The sequence below is a fragment of the Oenanthe melanoleuca genome, chromosome 3 (assembly GCF_029582105.1).
Source record: "Oenanthe melanoleuca isolate GR-GAL-2019-014 chromosome 3, OMel1.0, whole genome shotgun sequence".
NCBI classification, from domain to species: Eukaryota; Metazoa; Chordata; class Aves; order Passeriformes; family Muscicapidae; genus Oenanthe; species Oenanthe melanoleuca.
The window spans coordinates 80,632,644-80,655,156 of NC_079336.1; the positions used below are offsets into that span (position 1 = coordinate 80,632,644).

The 22,513-nt window shown below is 37.8% G+C and overlaps 2 protein-coding genes across 2 annotated transcripts in view; both read right to left on the minus strand.

The window, feature by feature from the left end:
• Positions 1 to 4,475: 4,475 nt before the first annotated feature.
• On the minus strand, positions 4,476 to 13,384 carry LOC130251033 (potassium channel subfamily K member 16-like). Its single transcript, XM_056487364.1, has 5 exons — positions 13,172 to 13,384; positions 9,085 to 9,199; positions 8,401 to 8,567; positions 5,933 to 6,098; positions 4,476 to 4,699 (listed from the first exon to the last, which is right to left on the minus strand). The coding sequence occupies exons 1-5, from the start codon at positions 13,382 to 13,384 to the stop codon at positions 4,476 to 4,478; spliced, it is 885 nt and encodes a 294-aa protein (XP_056343339.1).
• A 5,797-nt stretch (positions 13,385 to 19,181) lies between these two features.
• Positions 19,182 to 22,513, minus strand: part of KIF6 (kinesin family member 6) — a 148,607-nt gene continuing 145,275 nt past the window's right edge. The window contains exon 22 of the mRNA XM_056487306.1: positions 19,182 to 20,565. Coding sequence (XP_056343281.1) covers positions 20,549 to 20,565 — 17 coding nt within the window. The 3' untranslated portion in view covers positions 19,182 to 20,548. The remainder of the gene's footprint in view (positions 20,566 to 22,513) is intronic.

Sequence of the window (22,513 nt, forward strand, 5' to 3'; positions counted from 1 at the left end):
CACCCTCCGCGGCGAGGAGGGCAGCCCGGAGCCCGGCCGTGCCGGGGAAGGGAGGTGGTCGTGCCGCTCGTCCTGCGGCAGCGCGCCCGAGCCCTTCTCTTGCGCCTTTCTGCTTCCCACCGTCTGTCCCAAAGCGCCAGGCTGCCCAGCGATGCTGCTCCTGAGCAGCAGCCAGCTCCGAATCACGCTCGCTCCCCGAGGGATGCTACCCAGTCCCCGACAAACCTAAAAACTTTCATCCCCAGCTGGCACTACGCTATAGCACCTTGAATAAATCTGCATTCCTCTTGTACTCGGCTGCTAATCTCATTTAAACTTAGCAAACAGGTGTTTGTGATAACAATCCTTCGACAGAAACAAGTGAAAAAGTAGCAGCTTTTTTCAGAGTCCTTTTATAATTTGTGGTTTTGGTGTGGAAGACGGGACTACTTTCTTCATATAGGTAGTTTCTGAGACCTGTTTGATTAATTACGTTCTTGTATAAGACTGCATCCAACGTTCCTTTCTGTTCTCTCACTGGTAGATAAAACAAATCCTTTTGGGTGTATAAGAACTTTGTAATTTACCTATTTTGTACATAATATAAGATAAAGAGGAATAAAGCCAGTAAGTTTCTGCACAGGTTGACTTTATACACTGTCAGAGAGAAATGGCTTCTGATGCTGCCCTGTGATTATTTTTGCCAGAGGTGTGTGTACTATTACAAGAAAGGCAGCCTCCAAACGTGTATTGTCCCCCTGGAAATGTTCTGGTAGTGTCCCAGTTCGTGATTTTTTAAGATGTGCTTTAAACTGACTAGCATAGACACATTATTTCACTGGTGAGATGCAAAAATTAATATGCAAAGGCTAGACCAATTTCAGAGTAATGATATCATCTGGAGCACAGTCTTAGGAAAAAAAAAAAAAAGAATGCTGCTTATTGCTCAGTCATAATTCTGCCTTATTAAGATAGCCATTACTCAGTGTTATTTAGAGACAAAAATGCAATTATATATAAAAGAAAACCTTCCATAAAAATATACACAAGTAAGAAAAAATGCAAGGATACTAAAAAGTCTATATTTACTTATCACATTTAAAATTTGGGAAATAGACATATCTGAGCTATATTTTGACATTTTAGCTGTATTTAAACCCAGGTAATTTATACAAAGCGCACTGAGTGTAACTATGTTGAAACATTATGGACTAAACATACAGAATTTAATGCTTATACTAAAAATATATAAAACAAATTACAGATAAAAACTCGGGGATTTTAACTACAAGACTTGCTATAAAAACACAGGATATCAGGCACGTGCTTACTAGAAGGAATTTGGGAAGAAAGAGATAGAGATTTACAGCAAATCTTTACAGAATCATATAATATTTAAATGGCTGTTTCCTTGAGTATTCTCAGAAACGTCATTTGTCTGCCAGACTTCTATTTACATCTCCACAGAGAAAGGCTCAAATCTTTGCCAATGATAGTTTGGTGTTGTCTGGAAGGCCAGCATGCATATCTGAGGATGAAGAAGGGCTTGTTGAGTAGGCTAAAAGGGTAAGTGTAAGCCTGGAAGGATATTTGCTCCTTGTCGTGCCCTGGACTGCAGGTGGTAGCTGCTCAGGACAAAGTGCTACTTTCCCCCATCACAGATGAACACTGCCATTGCTTCTGCTGCAGCCTGCAGAGCCACAGTCAGAGGCTGCAAAAGTGCTGCTTTATATGCTTGGAGCTGAGCATGTGTGCTCTCCGTTCGGGGCAGAAATATACCACTGGTAAAATGGGTTATTAGACCAAAAGAGTCCCTTTTGTGCGCTCCTCTGGCTCATAGCAAGTCCTTGTGATTGTGCAGTTCTTCCACTTTTCTTAGCTGGTCAGTTGATACTTGATACATTTTTGCTCCAAGAACACTACTAGAAAGCACTTGGTCCATCCATGCTCAAAACTGGGGGCCAATGCTCCCAGTATGTATCTCAAAGTAACTTTTATTATAGATGTGCATGACCTTTAGGAGCTTTTCAGAACCTTGAAAAACTGACAGAATAAGCAAGAAATTTCTATTGCTTATGTAGCACTGGAGAGGGCATCAGTATCCTTCTCATTTCTCTTCCAACATGGCCATATGCATGATTTAAAGGTAGCTTTCTGAGTCTTCTGTTGGGCAGCTGGAGAACTGCTGCAGCTACTGTCAGCCTTAGTAATGCAGCAGTAGCAAAAAAATCCAGGAGGAAGTCTCACCATTTGCTGCTACTTTGCAAAATCAGTATCAGATACAGGAGCAATTTTCTGGACTGCAGTAAAAACAATCCAAACTTCCTGCAGTCAGATGTCAAGTAAGGATAATTTTAAGAAACACTTTGTCAGTAAGTGCTTGCTATCCCTGATAAACCTCTTTATCATGGTTTATGGCATGCAGCATGGAGTAAAGCACTGGATAGGATCACCTTTAGACTAGTGCATGTGTTGTGGCTGACTGTGGCTTGATAAAGTACAAAAGTAATGGAAAAAGGCAAGGCGAAGAAAACAGGTCAGATATAGAAGTCAGCAGAACTTCAGTTTAGTCTTTTCCATAAAGAGGCCTCATGGTATTAAAACAAGGCAGGTACAGAGTACAGGGATAGTGATGATGTTAACAAGTGCAAGTGCAAACATTGTGTCCAAAGAACAGAAATACTGAGAGACAAAGTTTCCCATGAGATATGCAAAGATACAAAAAAACAGACAGGAGACAGTTGGCTGCTCTCAGTGAAAGTCTATAGAGAAAGCTATTGCATAAACTTATGGGAATAGCTGAGGGCATAGAGGAAGATCAGTGCAAAAACTGAGGAGATAAAAATCTGTGAGGTAGGTAGTGGTAAGACATGAGGGAAATCTTGGATGGAATAAGCATTTGAATATTAATTTTTAAAATTAGTTGAATAAACCATAACCAGCATTCTTATATGCCAGCATTTCAGATTTGAGTAGCCACACTGCACTATGCAGGAGTCAGCAACTGGCAAAGAAAACATGCACCTTGTCAGGTGTAAGAACAAACATCTGTTGTGACTCTCCTCAGAAGTAAAAATCTAGCTCAGAAAGTATGAAGGAAAAAATTAGTGACCTATACAAGTCTCTGCATGTTCTACGGATACGTCTCCAAAATGAAATATCAAAGCAGCTGCTGAAAGGCTGACATTTGATGTTCCTGCAGTCTGTCAGACATGTGCTAGCTTGGAGCTAGTCTACGTACCCAGCCATATTTCACTCATCCTTTACAATAAAGTTTCACTTATAAATGAGTTCAAAGGGATTAATTGATGGTTACTATGAGATATAAACATACTGAATAAATAGCAGTGTGTATATAATTACAAGCACACCCATGGAATATGTTAGTGATGATTGAGCATGATACCCAAATGAATGGATAATTGTTTTATCAAGTTTCTAGAGTTTAATAGAGAGTGTGACTACAGAGCTGCATCTCAGTGATAGTACCTTATTAGGTGTTATATGTACTTTGGTTTCTCAGCTCCTTTGGAGATGGCTGCTGCTGCTTTTGACTTACAATAACTAGGACAAATTCAATCTCCCTTTTTCTGATGGATCACACAATGGGTCTGACTGAGGATCAGATTTATTGCAAGAATCTACCATTTGCCTTATTTAGAGGTAAATGTACAGCATCAGTTCTGTATGGTGCATAATAGCTCCTTTATGAACTGGCCCAAAGGGAATTCTGGGCTTTAATGGTATTTGTGATCTGGCTGGAAATAAGCATGTCTCCTTGCTTTTAGGTTTAGGTTAAAGTGCTGTTTTCAGATGGCTGTGAAATGAACTGCTCTGAGCTAGCAGTTTGCTTTGAGACAAATTGTAACAATCCAGGCAGAGCTGGACAGACACATAATTTCCTCAAAATTAAAAGAGAAGCATTTTAGCCCAGGAAATAAAGAAGTTAAGTCATTTTCTATGAAAGCTGTTCATTTCAGATAATATCAACTGAATCTTAATTGGGTGGATATCATTAAGCAGGTGTTCATAACCGATGTTATTCCTCTGTGGTTTTTTTTTTTGTTTGTTTGTTTTCTGATTGGAAATGAAGAAAGATTTCTGTACCTGACTTTTTCCACTTGAGATTCTTGTTGAAATGACTTCTTATTGAATCTGGGAGGCAATCACTCTGTATTTTTGAAAATGAGTGACTGTAAGAACTGAATCCCACTAGAGAAAGAGAAAGGATAATAATTGGTTACTTCAGGGGAAGTTGCCTTAGAATGAGAAATGTAAAATGAATCCTGTCACAGTTGTGTTACCATGTATGCTCCTTCCTTGGAGTTTTAACTGGCTGATGCCTACATAGGGTGTGGAAATTTCCACCTATCTGAAACATTTCCTCTTTAGGAAACAATCCATAACCCGTGGTTTAGTGCTTTATCCACAGGGGTTGCTTAGTGGGAGATACAGATGGAAGATACAGTTTCAAGACCACTTTCTTTGTACCTTGCTCAGCTGGGAATATGGATTCTAGGCTGCTCAGGTTCATCTTCCAACTTGGTGGTGTCTCCTTCTGCCAAGCTTAAATCAGACTTGTGCCACTTTAGCTGAAGGTATCTTTCCATCAACTCAGCTCCCACGTTGAAGACCAGAGCCAGCCAGGCCAAGCCAAAAACAATCCATATTGCAGTTAGGCTCCTGTACACGGGGATATAGTGCTTGTTGGGGTTCGTGCCTGAAAAATCCAGGAAAATGTGTATATTTATACTGGCAGCTTTGGACTGCTAAACAAATATATTCACACACCCTCCCCACTCCTAGCAAAAGTGTATGTTTTAATGAGCTTGTGTGATCCATCAGCAGATAGATTTTTTTTCATGCTCTCAGGTTAAGCTTAGCACAGTTAGCATGAAATCCCTGAAGCTGAGGCTGTATAATAAAAATAGCCATATCTAATATTAATGAGGGATACTCAAAGTCAATGGTTCCTAGCCAACAACAAAGGAAAAAAAATCCTGGAAGTTAAATGTTGAATCCATATTAACCATATTTTACTCAAAAGGCAGAGGACATCAGATGATTTAGAAAGCTGCAATTTAATGATGCACTAATTGCTTCTTAAAGGGTGATATTACCTCTGTACCTGGGATTCACAAGCATGTGGATAATATGGAAAATGTAGCCATTTTAATTAAGTGGTTATGAGCATATTAATCCCTGGTTTGATATTTCCACAGCATGAATAATCACTGCAGCTGATACAGTCATGAAACTCCACAGTGCCAGATTCAGCATGGGATTCTTTTTTATATCCTTTTGCTACATATTTATGACCTCTAGGAGAGGAGAGCTATTACTAGTGATTTTAACAAATAAACACATTAGACACACATAATCTGTTAAGATTATGCATTTGTTCAAGTAAGTGTGTGGAAAAATAGCCCCTTGTGTCTCTCCCACAAAGTTCTCAACGTAGAGGTCTAAAGACTGTGTAATGTCACTGGGTTTGTTTTCTCTCAGAGGCATCCCGTGGTTTTCAGGAATCTTCTCCCCATTTTCAGTACTGATTATTTAATATTTTATATGATCTATTGTTGAGAATTATAGGCACTTGCTAAAACAAATCAGTGTTAGGAGAGTTTGGTTCAAAGGCTTAATACTGAAAAAGGAATTTTATGTATATTCCACCTTTCACTGTTGATAATGTTTGTACCAGCCTGAACACAGCCACTGTTGAAAGAGTGTACAGTGGCATGTGTGAAATGGGTTGGGTGACTCTCAGGTTGACTGTCAAGGGAAAAATAAACGTTTATATCCTATTATTAGGTCATTAGCTCGTTACTGCTGTGGCTGAGCTCACTCTTGACCAGATCTATAGAGAAATGGATAGCTATGTTCCCTGTATTTAGTTTTATACTAGAGTTATGAATTTCAACAAAGCTCAATCCAGTTCATGTTCTTTTTTTACCTACTACATAGTCCCCAAATCCAATGGTGCTCAGGGTGATGAAGGTGAAATAAAAGCCTTCTCCATAGCTCCAGCCTTCTACATAACTGAAGACTAATGGTGGGAAAACCAGGAAAAGCAAGGTCCCAGTGGTGAGAAAGATGGCCACTGCCAGTGTTTGAACCACCTGAAAGAAAAGAGGAAGATGGCAGCTAAAGAGCATGGAACAGTTGTCAAAATTTCTGGGTCTGTTTTACTCTTGAATCAGAAACCCACCCCACCTGGGAGCAATGGCAAAAAAAAAGGAGGACAAGGAAATGCTTCCACGTACTGCAGGTTGAGATCACTGTTTACTCTGCACATAGATATTGTACCTAGCCATGAAAAAAAAGTCTTAAAATTAAGAAAAAAATGAGGATTTTTAAAAACCTTTTTGCAATGAGTTTTCAAAAATGCTCCAGTCATATTTTCAGACTTACTATGACAGCCATTGGAATGAAATACTCATTTTACAGTTTCAATTCAAATAGAGATGCTCTTGTAGTCAACTAGCTCTTGTCTTTGAGGAAAATCACCATGTACTGCATAACTCATGAAACAAAATTTGGCAACAACAAATTAGAGTTATTTTCACTATGACTGTTTTCAAAGATTTATAAAGTGGCTTGCAAGAGCTCAGCCAAAAATATGCTTGGATGAAACCTAAGTGAAGTCAGTTTGCCTGCTTTGATTTTTAACTTAGAAGTGCTCAGAGCAGAACTGGTTTGTTTTAGCACAGGGCAGATCTGTGCCTCTCAGGACAAACATCTGCCTTAGGGAGACAAGTTACTGAATATGTGTCTGCAGTAAATAGGCACAAAGAATGGTCAGTCCTGAAGGGATTTTAGGAGTTTAGGATTGATGATCAGGAACTCATGGGTTTCCAGGGAACACATTCTGGTGAATTTTTGACTATGTGTGGGCTGATGCAAACTCATTGCAATTATTTAAAAATGTCCTCAAGGGCAATCAAACCAGAGTATGATTTTCTAATGAAATTAATAGAAGTCTGTTGTGACTGGATGAAAAGCCAAATCACTGTTTACAAAGTGGAATTATCTCACATAAAAAGTAATGCTCTGAGCTTGAGAAACTTGTCTTGAGATGACTGGGTGACTTTGACATGTCACTTCTATATTATGTGTTGTTTTCTCTCTAGCTGTATTATAACACTTGCCTCATTTGCAGAGTAGTTTGAGGATTACTGATTGGCATGAGTATAGTTGATACATAATTAAATTGTTCTCATTTACTTAATTCCAGTACTGTAAAAGCATTTAATTACATAATAAACTTTGCATAAAAATGCATACCAAAATGAACAATTTTACTTTTTAACCTGTCTTTTGAGAACTTTCTTGTATAAACCTGTAATGTTGAAAACAGTAAGTCAGGAATAATGAAGAACTTGTTGCAATTTATTTCTCAAAGCATGACAAAATTCTGTTTATACGAAGATAAACCAACTTTCTTGAATAAACTTTTCAGAGCAAACAAGCTCCAAAGCTTTGTCTGATCTATGTCAGAAATGAGGTATCAACTCAGGAGTGAAAAGGGAGAAAAAAAAGATTACATCTCTGAGCTGCTATCAGAAACCTCAGGAAAGACTCAGCTGTACAAGCAGGAAAATCCTTCTGGTGGTACAGCTTCATGTGTTTGGGGAACAGGCAGAGGTTATGCAGCTAAAGAATTTCTTGATTATATAATCCATGTCTGCATTTGATGGTACCTCTATAGCTTTCCCATTGTAGATAAAGAATGCAGTGAGCCAAGAGATTTTACAAATGTAAATGTGAAAACTTGTGCCGGAACTCTGAAATGTTTCAACATATCTCACATATCTGATCTCCCTTTTCCCTAACTGAAGGGGTTAATTCATTTAACCTTTTCTCAGAAACATGCACGAACTTTGTAGTAAATGACCTTCATGTATTTTCCATTATCAGTGCTTTTCTTATAAAAAAATATCTGGACTAGTTCAATGACTCACCAATAAACTGTAAGTAAGGAGGAGTATTTGCATTTTTAGAAAAGAAAAGGAAGGAAGTGCTCAGTTGCTGGCACTAACGGGAAAGCTAATTCCAGCCAGATCATTAGGCCATAAAAATAAGTTGCCTTTGCACAGTGTAGACCTAGACTCTGGATAGATGCTGGCATAGGCTGGAGAATAAGAGCTTGATTTGGCAATGCGTGTACACACACGTATTCTGCCAAGGTCACCAGGTCTATGGTTTTGCTGAGTAAGGTTTTGAAAAGGCAAATCTAGGGCCCCTCAAGCAAAAGCCTGTAGCAAGCTATCATAGGTAAATTAAGTCTATCAAGTTTCTGATAGAGAGGGCAATGTAACTGCTATAGTTCACACAAAGAAACCTAAGCAGCAGGAGCTATCTGAGAAAAGAATTTTAACTAGTTTTAAAATAGTGAAAACAAATGGCAACTTGACACAGTACCTGAGCACGCCCTGGCTTTTGCACCCATCTTTCCAGGGTAAGCAGATGAGCATTGAGAGCTTTCCCCAGCTGATTAAGGAAGGCCAGGTTGAGGGGCACTCCAAACAAGGCATAAAACACACAGAAGATCTGCCCTGCCACTGTGCTGGGGGACAGGTTACCATAACCTAGAAAGAAAAAAAAAGAAAACATGAAAAGTTAGGCTGTAGGCATCATGGAGTGTTCGTAATCTTGGAAGCTCAACTATATTAAGCTTCAGGAACCTGTGGATCTATGATTTTCTGCAATTAAATCAATCTGCAAATTTCCATTGCTTATGATGAAGCCTTTTGCATTCACTACTACTAGCTAAAAATTAAACATAAAAAATAATTCTCTTCCAGGTACTATTGTACATTTCTATAGGTCTCTTGTTTTGTGGTGAGTGCGACTCAGTGCTTCATTGCAAACTTAAGATGTGCTGTCCATGTACAAAATAATCTTGCATGTACCAAGTAGGCACTCAGCTTTTTTGGGGGCATAACATAGTGTATACAGAAAAATAACAGACATAATTGGAAACCAATAGAAAACCAAAACCCACATTGTCTTGCAGGTGTATTCTGACCACTAATTACACACTTCTGGGAGCTTTACAGGACAGTTGGAGGAAACACCAGTTTTTAAGGAAGGAGAGTACCTCACCTATAGTGGTGACAACAGTTCCTGCAAAAAAGAAGGAGTTGCTGAAGTCCCAGTTACTGGGATTTGTAGAGTTTCCTTCTGGATTGACCCCTTTTTCCCATGCTTTCATGAGGACCTGAAGCGGAAAAGGTCAAAGGAGCAGAGATGAGGAAGAATGTCAGAAATAGAGATAAGAAAATACTGTTTTCCATCTTGAGCAACCAGAGTGATAAACAGCGCAGATAAAAGGGTAGAGTTGGACTAAAAAGAACTTCTGCTGACATGGCAAAACTTGGAAATAGAGCCTGCCTATTGAACTCTTTCTACAGGAGAACAGGTCATTGAAGTATGATAGGTTCCCCAGCTAGATGAAATCTAAGGGGAAGGGGGTGGAGAATTCCCCAAAGTGATCAAACTGGGAAAAAAAATCAAGTTGCTCCACAAGAAATAAACTAGTTACTCTTCTCTACTTCTGTAATCTAGTAATCTCATTCAAGTTTTTAATTTAGGCATGTGTAAATGTATAGTTGTGTCTGTGGGCAGGGGAATGGGGAACATGCTCATTTCTGTTCCCTTCATGTGAGTACTAGTAAGGATGAATTACTCTTTTTGGCTATGACTTCCATATACTTTTCAGTGAATATTAGGTTTCTCCTACTCTGAAAGATTAACTAGTAAAATATTTCCTGCTATTCCAGATAGCTCTTCCCAGACCAAAACTACTGTGTGCCAAAAAATTACTGTTTCTGCATCAAATATCCTGTCAACTGCCTTAATGAAGATTGTGTTCCTTTTCTGTCCCCAAGGATTTCTCTGTGGGAGAATGGTTTCCCTCTGCTCAGTGGTTGGGGTTTTAAGAATCCCCTTGTTTGTCACATACCTTACAAAAGCTAAGTCAAAGCCTTCATAATTTTGCAAAATGTCTGAAGGAATTACTTGTTCATCTCTCTTAAAGACTTTGTATGATGCAAGACATGAGCAGGAGTCAACAGCAAACCCAGCTTTAGCTGGTTCCAGGAGTATGAGACCCAAGAAGATACACTTTCTTGATTCAAATGTTAACCACTCCCAGAAAGATTGCTTTTCTAGTAGTTGCGTTTCTTAAGTAACTAATACTCAAGGTGTCTGATTTTGGACAGGTTCTGTAATATTAGCTGATCTGTACTGGTGCACTGTGTATCCGTAGTAGATAATTTGATTCCTTCAGTAAAAAATCCTACAGCATTTGTCAAATTTATCAGAGAGCTGCTGGACATCATCACGTGTGATCTCATGACTGAAGTGTTAGCAGAGCTTATTTTCAATATGGCAAAGAACTTTGCATTATCCATTAAAAGCCTTTTCTTAGAATGACAACAATTCAGCAAGTTAGATTTTCTAGAGTTACTTCATTTGCTGCTTAGAAGAAACACACAGAAGGTACTGAGGTGTGAGTATTTTGAAATAATCACAGGTTTAATTTACTACTATAAGGAACACTTGACAGTTCTATGCATTTCAATGCTCAAGAGTTTACAGGAGTTACATTCACATCATGATAGCCAACACAGAAGAGTAAGGCAACTTTGAATGTTGAGCCTTTCAGACACAGTCTGACAAGGCCAGATTTCTTGGTATAATTGATGTTGTTAAGTACAACCCCATGAAAGAACCTTGTAAATGAAATGGCATCCTGGTGCCCAACAAACAGGTTCCTGTGGGATAGTTATAAAGGCTCCTGGCTCCTTCCTTCTACAGCTCAGGTAGGGGTTATGACAGATGCTGAATGGTTGGTGAACATTTGCTGTTGCCTTTGGGAGAGAAGTCGTCAGTATGTCAGTATGTAAAAGCAATATGCTGTAATTTATAGTAAGAATATGAAACCTACATTAAGCTATAGTAGAATGTGGAAAGAATAAAAACTGCCTGCTGTTTCTGCTCCTGTCCCTCTGCCAATGCACATTGCAGCCACCTGTGATTATAGACAAGGATTTGGTCCTTTTGGTCTGTTTATACTGTTTATGATCTATTTATAATCTAATTTATAATCTATTTATATCATGTCCTTTGGGATTGAAAAAGTATGGACATGATCAAAACACGGACTCCTTAATGCATCTGCTTCTCAGTTATGCTGTCAGACTGGCATAATTTCCTGACTCAAGTATGTCCACCAGAGATGCATTAGATAAAAGAGTTTGGATTTGCACTTTCCCAAAGCTCCAGGCTGCTCCTGTTAGGAGCTGCAGCTCAGAGCCATCGCTCAGCTAGGCAGTTTTAGCTACACAGAACCAATGCTGTTTATTGACATGGAATCATAGAATTTGTTGCATGCACAATGGAATAAAAAGTTAATGAATTATAAGTGGTAACTCATTATAAGTGATAATAGATATGCAGAAAAAACCCAACTGTTTTTAATCTCACATTGCAGGATTAAGGTTCAGAGAATGGGCATTAAGACAGGACATTTTATGCTTGTTAGCTGAATGGGCTGAGTCTGGGGGCTGTTTCTCACTGTGTCACTAACTACTGTGACTTTTCATACTGGAACTTGTGACATGATGAACAGGCCACCTTAACCATACAGTTAAAACATTCAGAGACACAACTGCTTTCTTGCATTTGAGATTTAATATGTCTAATATTAATAAAACTTAGACAAATTTGTTAACAGGTCTTATAAGCAACATATGGGTCAGAGAGGACTTGCACTTATGTATACCTTGAGGACTACAAAGTCTCAGTACTTTGAAACTCGGTCCATTGCAGATGATTTGGTGCCCTCAGCTGGTTTTATCTGGAACAGCGTACAGGTCAAATTGTGTTTAATTCAGCAGAGACACAGCAGCAAAATGCAATTCTCTGAGTGGCATGGCAGGGGACCTGAGAGAAGTCCACTGGAGTCAGAGAGAGAAGAATCTGGACATGTGTGACCTCCCCTAATGTTTTGAGGGCAGTGGAGATTTAAAAAACCTTTCAAGTACATAAAGTATCACAGGTTTAGAATGAAAATCAGGGTTTTCACCTCTGCAATCACTATCAGAGAGATAAGGGAAAGACAGATAATACCACCAAGTCATGAAGGTGAATAAATAGACATGTCTTTAGGCATGTAAGTTCTTAAAAGCTCTAGTCATTTTCTGGCCAATGCCCAATGTTCCACAAGTAATATATCATAGTATTAGTAATCAGAACATTGGCTTTGTAGACGTGGAGGTTCAGGCACCTTTTCTACCCTTTCTGTTCTGTTCTGAACTTCACTGTTTGCTTAAATCCATATACGAGGGGTTTTTGTTGATCAAAATTTTGTACCTTCATGGAAGTCCTCTGATTTGAGTTTTTATCAGTTTTAATGACATGGTAGAAAGAGTTCAAATTGTTTAAGCACCCAGCTTTGCAAGAGGATATGTTTTGAGCACAGAGAAACTCAAGGATTCAAGGTTCAAGGATTTTTGTCCAGTTCTTGTAGTACTATTATGAGAATATATCTATAATACCAGGAAAGGTCTAATAATTTGTCTCCAGTCAGTTTTGAGGAAAAGATTAAAATGTAATTGAAGTTGTCATTGATAACCTGTATTGAACAAAAGCCCTTTATCTCTTCATATAAATGACAGATAACACAGTTTGTGATGGTTGACTTTATCTTTTCTTTAGACCTGGGAGTGCAGGACCAACTTCAAAGATAGTAGAAAATTTCTAATACAAAAGGGCAGAATTTGCACAGGTTTAGACTATGGAACCTTGGAAGAGAAATATGTGTCTTTAGGTTTGATTTTGTTTTTTTTCCCCATGCATAATCCCTGGTAATAATTAATGAGGGACATGAGAACAATGAAGTTAGTTTATTATTCCATTTATTTTTGCAGAATTACTGCAATGTAGTGCAAGTGCATCACTAGATGCTCTTATATTTATGGGAGTCCATGACTGTGGAAAGAAAGTAGTTCCACAGATCAAGATAAAGAAGTACATGAATGGGCTTGAGTTATTTATAAAGTTAGATATTTAATATCATGGACAGTTGATCGGTTTATATCATGCTTAGCTGCTTGGTCCAAATCGTATAATTTCTTTTAATGAAAATAATGCTTGAGCCAAAATAATGGGAACCCTTTCCTCTTACCTGTACAAAGTGCTCCAGGGCTTGTCTGTCCAAACACGTGTAATTCTGCAGGAACTTGAGCTTTTCCAGCTGGAACTGGTCCCGAAAATGTGTTTCTGCCTGCTTCTCCAGCAGCTGGAACACCATAGCACCCAGCAGGAGGTAAAAGAGGTACCCCAGTACCAGCAGTGGAGTCCAGCTGATCTGCTGGCTGTGCATGGTGAGGAGGGGCATGCTGCTGATCTCCCCTTGCCAGTCCCTGCTCAGTACTTCATAATCTGAAGTATAATAATACTGATCCAAGATGTGACCTACCCAAAACACCCAGGAATCACACATCCATGTTCCCAGCTACTGCCCTGGAGAGTTTTTCAATAAAACATCAGGCTATCAGGGCTTACAAAATGAGACTAACAGAGAAATTCTATCTCTCCACATCTGTTCTCTATCAAAAATAAAGGGTGAACATTTATAGCTTAATAAGAGTGTGAATCATAGTGTTTTTCTTCTATTAGCTTTTATCCAAAGATCTCAATCAAATGAATAAAGCCCTCTGAGGATGGAATTGGTTTCTAGTCTGGGAAGCTGAATCAAAACTGTGGTTATATGACTTACCCCAGGTCATATGAATATGGAGCTACAGATAGACTCCTTAAGTCTTGACAAGTAAAACCTTACTCTAAACACTAGACTTCTGTACAACAAAATGCTCTAAACTCTTGAATTACAGCAGACTCCCCAGAAGAAAGAGTATAGAGCTGAATAAATGGAAAAGTCAATAGCTGCTGTCTGTACCATACAAACATTGCTGACACCAGTAAAACCAGCATGGCGAAGCTTATAAACATCCTGAATTTAACTTGGTCACACAAGAGAACCTCTTTCTTTTCTAGTCCTAACAGGATCAATCCCCTCACTGCCTGGCCTACTGCTCCTGAACCCTGTAAGATGACTCCAAGAATAAACCTCTCATGCCTACTGCCTTCAGTCCCTGTTTTGCCCTTTTAATCCAAATACTTAAGGGGGAAGGAGGGCTTAAGGTTAATCATTAGCTAAAAAAATATCAGTGTTTCACTCATGGGAGCCTTAATAATTTTCAGGTGCTAGAAATGAGCTAGGCTTGCACTTTTTCTGTAGGAAGAGCTTTATGGTAAGTGTCACCTGTGTCACACTGCTTCTGAAAGAAAACAAACACACACACACACACACACACACACACACACACACACACACACACACACACACACACACAGACACACACACACATGCGAAGATGGCCAGGTAGCTAGGGTTGCAATTTTGTTATTATACTCCCTTACAGTTAAAAAGTTCTGAATATAGATATCCCTACTTTTCTTAGCATTCATATGGTTTTACATCTATCCTCAAACAAGAGATAGTGCTCACAGAACAAGACTGAAAAATGATGTCATTTATATCTGTATCTGGGAAAATCCCTGGACTTGCCATTTGCACTGTGTTTGTAACCTGTGGCCAGTCATCATCCAGAGGATGGTCACTTACCATTCTGAAAAGTGAAAACTATTGTGGATAATTCCCAGGAAGGTGTCCTGGACTTTGTCTGTGACTGTTCTGTCAGTGTGAGTAGGAGAACGGAAAGGTTTCAATAGGGAAGTGCTATGTGCAAGAACTCAGAGCCTTGGTGGTCTGGTGTTTCTTTTCAGCTGAAAAAGCAAATATTTAGGAGATGGAAGTTATTGTACCATTGATATTACTGAGCACTGCAACAACATTATAAAGCAAACTGATCTAAATCAGCTGAGACATCCAGCTTATTATCACGGATGGAAGGCCTTCTCTTGTTCTGTGCTAAGGATGACATTTACTCACACAGGATCTAACAAGAACATCAGTCTTGTGTGTGACTTCCATAACTAAAAAGTACAGCTTGTTATTCCATTCCCAGTGCAATGATATGGGTGGACAAGCCTGGGGTATTGCACTAGCAGGGCTGTCTCTGGTGGGAGATCCAGGTGTTTGTTGTGTTGTTGATAGGACCTATGACTACCATGCTAAGAGAATGCCAGCTTGCTGGTTTTCTGAAATGGATGCAAACCATGGAATTGTAATCAGCTGGGCTGGGACAAATTTTCTCAGTTGAAATACATTTCAAAAATAAGGGTGTGAAACTATAAGATATAAATGAACAAATACAGCTCATAATCAGTTTTTTGTACTCTTCTGTTCTTTCAGTTCAGATCAACAAAGCATGGCAGCTGATAAACTTGGCAGTGTAAATTACGCCTTAAGAATAAATGTCCACTCAGACTTACTTTTGGGATCTTAATTTTCTAAGGTTTGCAAATTGACTCAGTAACATCATCGAAGTGTGCTTATTTCTATACTACAGTTATTCCTACTGGTTTGGTTCTTTCCCCCTCTAGTGTCAGGCTGCAATATAGGGAACAAATAAAGCCAGAATCTGTGCAGCAGCCCAGAAATTATACCTTGTGAGAGGAAAAAAGAAACTTAAATACGTATATTTGGAAGTAAACTGAAGATTTATGGTGTTTGTGTGAGTTCTGAATCTGGAAGAGGGAGTTCAGCATGGCTTACGACATCAGAAATTAAATTTAGCTTCCAGGTAAAAATATGTCATGTACAATGTGCTGAAATAACAATACTAGCAAATAGCTTTTTATTACAAGGTGACAAAGCACACTCTAGTCTTAATTTCTCTTGTTGCTTTTCTACTGCTCTTCTGATTAAAAAATAAAAAAACCCTGTGTACATAAACTTCAGGACTAAAAAATGCAGAATACAAGAACTTCTTAAGAGTAGCTGAACATGGAAGTTGACAGTTCTTCTTCATTTTCCTCACTGGTTTTCAAAAGCCAGAAAAATACCATTTTAATCAGAAGTACAATTTACATCAACACAAAAAAGCTGTTTCTAAATTAAGTAATAAAATAAGTTGAAAGATATATTGACTGATCCTGTTATTCTCAAGCTTCTGACGGAGAATGATTTTTGGAGTAGTTTTTCTGTAGAAAGGTCTCTGTAGAGAAATAGTTGACAAAGTGAATGCAAAGATCTGGGGGTTCATTCTTTCACATGCTAAGCATTTAAGCCTGAACATTTTGTACAAGGAAATACTGAATTATTTTAATTTGTTATACTCCTTGAATGATTTTTAAACTCTGCACTGCATAGAATAATTAAGAAAATTATTTTAGAACCATATTAAATATAAATAAGAGAACCATTGCATTTCTTCAGGCATGACACTGTCATCTGTCAATTTTTTACTTCTGATTTTGTTCTCACTCCAATTATTTTGACTTCCTGATTTATGTTCACATAGGTAAAAACATGAAGCATTTTCAGACAAATACTATAAAGAATGCTAAGATTTCAACAGTGTTTTACTCAGACAGATTCCATAGGAAGAAAAAAAATGTTTCTTTGCATTCTGTAATTACTGTATTGGAGGCAGACCTTGTTTCTGTTCTTTAGCTGTATAAATGCCTTTGAGTAAATCTACTGTTGGTCCACAAATATTTGTTTAGTTCACTGTTTGTGTCAAATGAAGCACTGCAGCTGCTCTCTAAAATGAACAGAAGGTAACCTTTAGAAAATCTTAGGTGTCATTCCTGAGCTTTTCCTCAAGGAAAAGAGAAAAGGAATCTTCAGTTTTATTGTGGTGGTGTCAAATCAAGGCATGAATAGTAGCCACTATAAGTATTCAGTTTACTTTGCTTGTCTTATAGGTCCAAAGCAAACATTGCAGGAAGAAAAAATATTAAGAAAAAAATACTAGAAAAAGTTTATTTGACATTGATTAAAGCCACAACAAAAGTGAATCATTTGAAATAACATAAAACCACCAGTTTGATTTTTGTGGTTATTTAAAATTCACTTTGAAAAGACAAACAAATTCTATATAGAGCTACCAAATATGCTATATGTAACCAGATGTTCATCTTCTTGGCATCCATATTCACAGCTGCATGTTTGCAGCAATATTTATAAGATATTAACATTTTATTATGTTGAAGTGCTCTCAGTTTATTCTACTGACATAAAATACTGGCATCCCATGATTGATTGAACCAGGTAAGTATATATTACATTGTACACTTACATTGTTACACGTGTGAAGCTCATTACTCTTCTTCAAAGCCTCTTAAAAAAACACAGGAGTGACAGAAGGAGATTGAGTTGGGCCATGTCCATCTCCCAAGAAGGAGAATCTCAACATAAGGTTATGCCATTTTCTTCTTGGAGCTCTCTGGAAAGCTGCAGTGGCCAGGAAGTAATGAAATGCCTAAACCAAAACATGGTTAGCTCAAGGGTTTCACTAATGCAGGCCCAGACTGTGTACAGAGCCCTGGCAGATTCAACACAAATGAGAACAGACCCCTTGGCCTTTGTTACAATCTGGGTCATATCCTGAGCCTCCCAGAAGCTACAGTGCTGTAACACAGCAGAGGATGTGTATCTTCTTCTGAAATTAAAGATACAGAGGACTGGAAATGTGTTGAAACAAAAGATGAGATGATCTACAATGCCTGGCATCAATTAATCCCAGAAATATCTGTATGGAATCTAGAACTCTAGAGCTACTTCCTTAAGATATCCTCACCAAAGAAAAAAAAATTGGATATTTTATTCTGGTTGCAGATAATAAATAAATTCTATTTACCATATGAACATTGAACCAAATCCAGCTTGATATCATGTGAATTGACTGGAGTGGGATGTGCATGAGGAATGCCATGCTTAGCAGTGTTTTTTTAAAGGTGGCTTAGACAGAATTCAAGACCAGGATAAATGTGGGCCTCTGATTGTTTCTTCAGTGTAGTAAATGCTTGGGTTGTTTTAAATTAATCTTGAAGTTATATGAAGAGATATTATTAAAAGAAGGAACTTTGGTTGTCTGTGGCCAACAAAAATTTTCTGAAGCAATAAATGCTTTCACAAAGCCACATAGACTTAGAGAAGCAGCCCTCCAGCACCCGAAGAGAAGCCATCAAAAGCTGGAGCCAGGCTTTTGACAGTGTGGCTTGTGAGAGGGAGAAACATAATGACAAAAATAAAAGTTCAGGCTGGACATTAAGGAAAACCTTTTTGTCACGATGACAGTTAGAATTCATTAGAATGAGTTGCTTAGAAAGGTTATGCATTCACCATTCCTGGAGGTTTTCAAGACTATTGAACTCAGCAGCTTGGTTTGATCTTGTACCTCATGCTCTTTTGAGGAAGAAGTAGGATTAAAGACCTGCAGAGATAATTTGAAACCCAAATTTTCCTGTGGACCCAAAAGGCAATTTTTGAAGCGAGGATCAGTTTTTAAAAAAAGAGAATGCTTTATGTCTTAAGACTATTATTTACTAAATGAGCAATCTTTTCTTTCCATGTGATCTTAAGAAAATTTTCAAAAGATGCAAGAAAGACTTTTTAAAAATTTATTTATATGGTTTTATATATTTATATGGCTTTCTATTACTGGATACATTTTTATTCAGAGTGCCTGGTATAATCTTAATCTTTGACCATTGTGCCAATCAGTGATTGAATTTCTCATGAAATTTTCAATAGTGTGAAAAAAGGCTAGAGAATTTTGAGACAGAAGAGCAAGGAATTATTTTCTCTCTGAGTGAGATGTGTGGCAAACTGAGACCAGAACACTGAATCATCAAGTAGGAGCAGCGTCACATAACTCAAGTGAGGATAGCACTGAGATCCTTCTTTTAACCTTCTTTTTACTTAAAGCTATTGGAAATGCTCCAGTGTCAAAAGGAAGGAGATGTTGGACCAGTGATTCCCTTCCAGCCACCTTCAAATAAATTCACCACAATGGATGTTTCACTGGAAACAAAAAAAGATGGTTGCAACATTTTGGAACCTGTGGCTCTTCTCCAGCTAGCAGTGTTGAATGGAAGCAGGAATGCGGCCCTGCTCTCCTCAACAAAGCTGCATGAACAATAATACAGTGCATATTTAATACAGTGTTCATATATAACAGAGTGAGAAGAAGAAAACTAATGACAGGCAGATAAAAATTCTGGACATTTTAATATAACTCCAACAAAGCAGACATATAAAAGGGAGAAGGCCTGTGGATTTTTCCACTTCTTACCAAATCCTTGAACTCTTCTCAAAGCAAGAGTAGATCTGACTTTTATCTCAGTTTGCACGTATTAAATTGTGCTAAATCTTACAAATTTATATATCTGTATTGACTTTTACAGAAAACTAAAATGCAAAAAAGGGTACAACTTTAATATTTTTAAATTGATTGCATATTAGTTGTTAATTTGACAAACATATCTTCCGTAGGTTTGAACACAACAATTCACCATGTACATCTGTATAATTATGAATTTGAAAAAGAATTAAGTATCAGCATGTATATAAAGAAATATACATCCTTGAGAATATGTGACTTCTGGCAATAAATTGTTTTATTTTTATGTGAACAACCCATATGCTTCTAAATGCATGACTATAAGATTATCACTAACATGAAAAGTGACAGCTTCAATGTAGTATGCATATCTCAAAGACTGTACTTTGCATTGCATTTTTTATTTTAATTTGATGTGTAAAACAAATTGTTTCATAACTGGATATTCTGCAATAAAATAGTACCAAGTCAATAGCGAAATTATATTGTATGCAAGACATAATTGCATTTAAATTTTCACATCTTGTTGGTGTTTCAGAAGTATTGGCCTTGTTTTATTTAAAGCCTATTATGTAGTTATTTCTTCTGAAAACTGTATTTTGGGAGGGTATGCATTTTGCACAACATTTAATCCATTAAAATAAAAAGAAAACAGTTGGGAAATTTTGAACTCTAGAATTACTTTCTAAAATGCATTTGTTTCTATATTACACTGCAATCTCAATATTCTAACAATCTGATATGAAAATTGCTATTCCTTTGGGGGGAAAAATCTCAACTGAAATCTTATGAAATTTTACAACCCAGATAACTACTGTTATTGAATGGATGTCTCTTGATGGTCAATAGGGATAATTAACAAAGCCTTATGCGAATCGATGTAAAAAACCCTATCAGTACTAATAAGCCTTTCCCAGATTAAAGATGTATAAGAGCATTAATACATGAGATAATTTTGAAATTTAGAAATGTACAATGAATTCTCATAAGCAAATATATTTGCAAACTCCTGATTAGATGTTTCAGTTTTGTCAATCTTAATGCAGGGTGAAAATACTGAGTGCAATACTCAAAAATCTATTGTCAGAGAAATGGATTTTGCTGTCAAAGACAATTTATATGCCCTTAGCAATTAAACCTGTACATCTGAAGTACTTACATGTACCTGTTTCTAAACAGAAGAGGAAAGGAAAGAATAAAGATCTTTCACTATTTCTAAAAGGAAATAGTGGACTGTGACAAGAATTTCATTTGTTGCCCAAGCCTGAAAGGAGATAAAGAAATATATTAGACTGCATTTCAGGTAGCATTGTCTGTTTTAAAACAAACTTCAGAAATTCAAAACAGAAGAAAGAAAAAAAATTCTTTAATTTAAATCTTTTAAGACACAAAAATAATTAATCTACTTTTCTGCATTTTCATTTCTTTACCCCAACACAAACATGGCATCAAAAGCACGTTTGGCAGGTAGTCTTTTTCTAAAAAGCTTTCCAGTGTAGTTATTACAATGCTCTAACAATCCCAGCAAGGCCCTGTGAATGTACCTGCTTTAATTCTGTTCTGTTTAGAAAGAAAATGGTAATAACCCACAGTCCCTGAGGTGATTTTTACTGAGACCTCTTGTTCCCACCCTTGCATTACTGTCACTGAGGATATTGAACATTCCCATGCTTTCTACTTATGAAACTTATTTTCCACTCTGTTGGCTTCTGCACACATTTATTCTTTTTCTTTTTTTCCCTCTAATGTATAGTAGAGTCCTCAGTTTGCTTCTGAAATGCTAATATAACAGTTTGAAAGGGTCAGGATCAATAAAGGAAAGAGCAATAAGGATGTTGACAGTTTTTAAGCCCAGCAGACTTTAGCTTGGCTGACCCCTATGCTTCCTCATGTTGTTTCCTGCAGGGCACTGTGTGTGTAACAGTGCAGAGAGTGAATACATTTGCATGCAAATGTAGAAAGGCTTGTTGTACATCTCAGTTGCAGAGAGTTTGGTAAGAAAGCAACAGAGCACTGAACTGGGACTCAGCACACTTAGATACTGTGGGAAAGTGTCTGACTCAGCTTAATGGCTCTGGGCAAATAATTTCTCTGGTTCATTATTTATATGCTTGAAATTTCTTGAAGAAAAATTACGTGACTGATGATACATAGTGTTTTTCCCCCAAAGTTTGAAGTGAGACTACACTCTTCTTCTACTCTTCCTCTCTACTTAACTCTACTTTACATTTGAAAGTTTTTCTTTGTGGGGGCAGAAATGGGGACATCAGAGCTCCCATCCCTTCCCCTAAAAGAAAATTCTCTAGTTCTCCTCCTTCATCCTACTAATTTAGAATTTACAATTTACACTGCTATCAATGGCTGCATCCCTTAAATTTGGAAGGTTTTTCTTTTCCTCAAGAGGAAGAAAAGCCTTCTTTTATCTGCTAGGTTGACTCCAAATCCTTCTCAGAACTTGCTGCTGAGCTGTCTCTTGTCTATGACACATCAGGTCCCTACATGTTTGTTGAACTGATATAGTCTCTTTACTTTTTCGTTCTCCTGCTTCTGCTTAGCAATTTGTTGAGTCATCCAGCCCTGCACTGCCAGGATGATCAAACACTACCCCACTCCTTTTTCATCTACTTAGGGCAGCTTGTCTGACTGAACTTCAGAATAATTTAAAAAGTGTTGACTGTCCTTTTTTTCTGTAAGAATGCCATCTATGACTTGGGGTCTAAATAGTTGTCAATGATGATAAAGTCTAGTCCCTTCTGAAACTGATGGATGATGCCAGGTAATAGCCACTGGCTGAAAACAATCTGGATGGAAAAGGCATTTGAGAGAGACATAGGATGAGATGTGTTCTTGTTAATTACATTACTCTATGTCACAGATTGAGTCAGGTTTGGACCTCCTGAAGGCCCGAAATGTTTGTTGTAAGACATTTATCTCTAACCTCCTGATGAGCTGCCTATAAATCCAGTTTAATTCCATTTGCAAAAGAAACCTGACAACAGCTTTTCTAAATAAAGACAAAAGGGATCCCAAAGCCTAAGTGTGCTAAGTGTTTGCTTTGGATGAGTGTAGGGAGGCTGTTTTTTCAGCCAGTGTGTGTTTACCTGACAGTTTTCTGATAAGCAGTGTGATACCAAAGCCCCACTTTGTGACAGTGCTAACACCATCTGCCAGGTGCAGATAGCTTGTTGAAAAATGCTGTCATCAGCACCTAA

Coding starts and splice junctions, on each gene's coding strand:
- LOC130251033 (XM_056487364.1), bottom strand. CDS start 13,384: ATGCCCCTCCTCACCATGCACAGCCAGCAGATCAGCTGGACTCCACTG. Junction 9,200..13,171: donor CCCTGGAGCACTTTGTACAG/GTAAGAGGAAAG, acceptor TTTCCGCTTCAG/GTCCTCATGAAAGCATGGGA. Junction 8,568..9,084: donor AACTGTTGTCACCACTATAG/GTGAGGTACTCT, acceptor TTTTCTTTCTAG/GTTATGGTAACCTGTCCCCC.